Below are 3688 nucleotides of genomic sequence, written 5' to 3'. Positions count from 1 at the left end.
ACATAGATATCACTTTGTCTTCTTAAGTGGGATGGGGAAAACACGCAGAGTTCTCAGGGGCCTTCAGTTGGGTAGAGGGGCCAAGGCAAGGTCTCAGCTCCTTTACTGGATGTATGAGAACCCACACTCTTAGAGGCTGTGCCACACCCACCCTCTCCAGTGCTGGTTCACACGATGATGACTGAATAGAGTAGAAGTTCTTAAATGGAGTTTTGAGTCTCTTATGGACAGTACTGGGTGAACAAGACCCTGCTTATAGGGACCAAGTTCTAGGCTTCAGGGAGCCAAAGATAACTGGTAGCCAGACAGAAGATATGGCAACTCTAAGGCCAGGTCTTCAGTCTTCAAGACCTGAGATAGGGTCCACCCATGTCCTCAGGAAGACCCATGTCATTCTCTGGTTCTTGGACTCACCAGGATGCAAACATGGTCTATGGTGCTGAGCCCTCATCCACAAGTACTTTCTCGTACTTCCCATGTCCAGTGGCCACGAACTTGTACCGCTTTCCAGATGGGGTGCTCTGTTAGGTGAGACTAAGTGTCAGGGAGAAGCTATGGAAGGAAAGACTGACTCTGGGAAGACTTTGGAGATGGCAGCAGCAATCATCCTTAATTACTATCAATCAGTCTGTGCCTATCACATAGAGCCCTACCTACCTTGATGGTGGATGAGATCTTGGAGCCTCCTTTCTGCTCCCACAGACTTTTCTTGCTCATGTCTCCAGCTACTATATCCTGGGGGCAGACACAGGGTCTATCACAGGACAGATACTCATCATGGGACCTTTTCTTCTGCCTGGTGTTTCCTGGCTGAAAGGTGGAGGATCTACCAGGCTCACTTTTGGCAGGGAGGAAAGGAGAGTCATACTGCATTCAGGACAGCATGAATTTTTCCTTGAGCCCTGAAGCCTGTCCATCCACACTCCACTTTGGCTATCTCAGGTTTGCTTTTCCAAAGGACAACACCCCCCCACACACACACACACCATGGCCAACTTCCCATTCTCAGCCTTCCCAGTTTGGCTATCCTGGGAAGAACTCCTACCTGGCAGGAGGGTGTCTTAGAAGCAGACTGACTCTGCACTTCTCCTGTTTCCCAAAGAGTCTTGGTACTGGCTACGGCCATGCTGGGCAGCTCTATGGAGGGCTGGCGGGACAGCTTAGGAGTTCGGCCAGAAGACTGTACAGAAAGAGCATACAGAAGAATACAGAAAGAGCATACAGAAGAATGTTGGTCCAGTGGTTGAGTGGAGGAGTGCTGGTTGAGTATAGAGACACTGATTGGATGGAGGTGTGCTAGTTAGATAAAGGGATACTGGTTAGACAGAGGATGTTGGTTACGTAGACGGGTATAAAATGAAGAACAGTGCTGATGGAGGAGTGTAGGTTAGATGGAGGGATGTTGTTTACGTAAGTGGGCTTTGTTAGACAGAGGAAGGGTATGCTGTATAGTGGGAGGGGGCATTGGCTGAATAGGGTGTATGACAGGACAGAGGCATGCCTGCTGTGATGTAAGAGACCTAGGGTTTACGGAAGAGGCAGTGTGAGTTGGATAGAAGGACATTGGTTGGATAGAGAGGGGGGATATGATGGGATGGAGAGAGTTGCTTAGGTGGATGTGTGATGTCATATTAAAGAGAAGGTTTGGTGTCAGAGATCTGAATATACTTCACCTCAGTGGCCTGGGTATACTGCTGCAGGCGTTCATCAATTGTGGAAATGGGCAAGGTTGGTTGAGACTTCTTCACACTGTTGCTAGGGATAGAAGAAAGGATAAGCCTTATGTTACCTTCCAAAATCCTCCCAGCCCACCCAAAGCCCCTCCCACAGCACTAAATCCCCTGACATCTACCTACAGACACTCTCCCACCCTGTCTTTGAGAAGGCCAGAGAACAAGTAGACACACCTCTTTTTAATGGAGCGGTTCAGGGACTCGGTCCTATCAGCCAGCTGTGGAGTATGCACAGAGTTGTGGGTCATGGAGAGCAACAGCAGGTCCATGTTCTATCTCCCAGTGAGTCTACCCACTACCCAAACCCACTCTCATATCCCAGAGGTTTATCAGTATAGCAGGAGGTTCAGAGAACATGAGAAGCAGACATAAATAGCAACAAAGTGGGTGCTCAGACATCACCTACTTTGGTGGTAGGGCTCAGGGGAGGTGAACTCAGCTCAACGGTGTCTTCTAAGGCCAAAGGGCTGGGGGTCCTGACCTGATGACGTATCAGATGCTAAGAATAAGAAACACAGGCAGCTTAGATGACCCCTCCCTGCACCCTCCTGCCCCACCCAGGGCCTGTCAGAGCAGCGGTCTTCCCCTTCAGGGGCCTCAGGCCTGGTCTGGCCCTGACATGCTATAACTCTGGAATCCCTGACTGCAGGGAAGAGTCTCTTGGTCATGGAGGAGGAACTTGCCCAGAGGGTCACCAGCCTCACCACCCTCCAAAAATATGTCTTGGAAGGACTCAAGTATAGGGTTGGGGGTGATGTCTCTTCTAGGCCAGTTTATGAGAGCATAGCAACCACAGAGTATCACAGACCGAGCCCCTGAGGAGGCTCTCACCTCTTCCGCCTCCCCAGAACCCCCAACAGCATCCTCTGGATCGGGCTCCCTGTAGCTCAGGTTTGACTCCTCCAAGTGGACTTTGGCTTGGTGAGAACTATGGGAGAAAAAGAAGACAAAGACAAATGTGGAGGATCATTTTTTGCTTGGTTCTAGGCTATTTACAGTTCTAAGCCTCTGGTGTGTCATCTGTAAAATGGGGGAAGTCCAATGAGTCAATATGCAGAGCTCTTAAGACCGCAGTGATTAAAAAAAATGGTCACTCTCTCTCCCTCCCTCTCTCTCTCTCCGTCTCCGTCTCCCTCTCTCTCTCATGTCAAAAGACAACTCAGGGAGTCAGTGCTCTCCTTCCACCATGTGGGTCCTGGGCATCAAACTCAGGGTGTTAGGCTGAGCAAGCACCTTTACCCATTAAGCATCTTACAGGTCCAGCCACAGAACTTTTGTAAAAGGATGTATAGGGCTTTGTTCAAAGCCAGCACTGTCTGCTACGACCTCTGTGCAGAGAGGTCCTACAAGGCCCTTTTGAAGACGCTAGCTCCTCACTGTATAGGGCCACCCAAGTACTGAAGCTGAATGCCTCCTATAGCTATCTGAGCAAGGCCAGCTTCTGGGGGCTTTTGCTTTGTCCATATATGGGCAAAATGGGTCAGTAGAACATAACATTGAGGAGAGGCCATTAGGGGCCCAGGCCCAGAGTGTATGGGGGTGCTGGGTCAGCAGAACACTCCAGGGAAGGGACTGCCTTACTGAGGCGAGGGGCCTTGGGGAGGGGCAGCTAGCCAATGGGCAGCCGGGCGTGACTCTGCATTTGAGCGGCTCTGAACCTGGAGGAGAAGATAGTAAATTCTTGTATTTTCCATGATGTCAGGCCCCTTGGTGAATGTGCCAGCCAAAACCCAAACCCACCGCCCAAGGTGGGCTGGGGTCTGAGCCAGCAGCAGCCACACAGAGGGGCCATTCAAGAGCTGGCAGGACAGGCAGCCAGGCGGGTTTGAGGGTAGGGCGGAGGCTCGAGCGCTAGAGTTCTGCTGGAAGATCTAAAGTGCCCCCTGCTGTTAAGCAGGAGAAAGGAATGAGCTAAGGGCAGGGCTGCAGCTGCCTGCCTAGAAACCCAGAATATG

General features: G+C 51.0%; 1 protein-coding gene across 12 annotated transcripts in view; it reads right to left on the bottom strand.

The window, feature by feature from the left end:
* Window positions 1-3688, bottom strand: part of Lsp1 (lymphocyte specific 1) — a 36646-nt gene that overhangs the window by 3789 nt on the left and 29169 nt on the right. For 6 of the 12 annotated variants that reach the window (XM_030242183.1, NM_001271509.1, NM_001271508.1 and 3 more), the window contains exons 4-10: window positions 2565-2661; window positions 2140-2214; window positions 1908-1951; window positions 1674-1755; window positions 1046-1180; window positions 658-735; window positions 415-521 (exon numbers count right to left, since the gene is read on the bottom strand). In XM_030242183.1, the coding sequence (XP_030098043.1) occupies window positions 432-521; window positions 658-735; window positions 1046-1180; window positions 1674-1755; window positions 1908-1951; window positions 2140-2214; window positions 2565-2661 (601 nt within the window). In that variant the 3' untranslated portion in view covers window positions 415-431. Of the gene's footprint in view, window positions 1-414; window positions 522-657; window positions 736-1045; window positions 1181-1673; window positions 1756-1907; window positions 1952-2139; window positions 2233-2564; window positions 2662-3688 lie in introns of all 12 variants that reach the window. The other 6 variants (NM_001136071.2, NM_001271510.1, NM_019391.3 and 3 more) reach the window with 2 other exon arrangements.

This window comes from Mus musculus, chromosome 7, assembly GCF_000001635.26.
Source record: "Mus musculus strain C57BL/6J chromosome 7, GRCm38.p6 C57BL/6J".
Taxonomy (NCBI): Eukaryota; Metazoa; Chordata; class Mammalia; order Rodentia; family Muridae; genus Mus; species Mus musculus.
The sequence above is the reverse complement of the archived record's forward strand: the minus strand, read 5'-3'. Positions and strand labels throughout refer to the sequence as shown.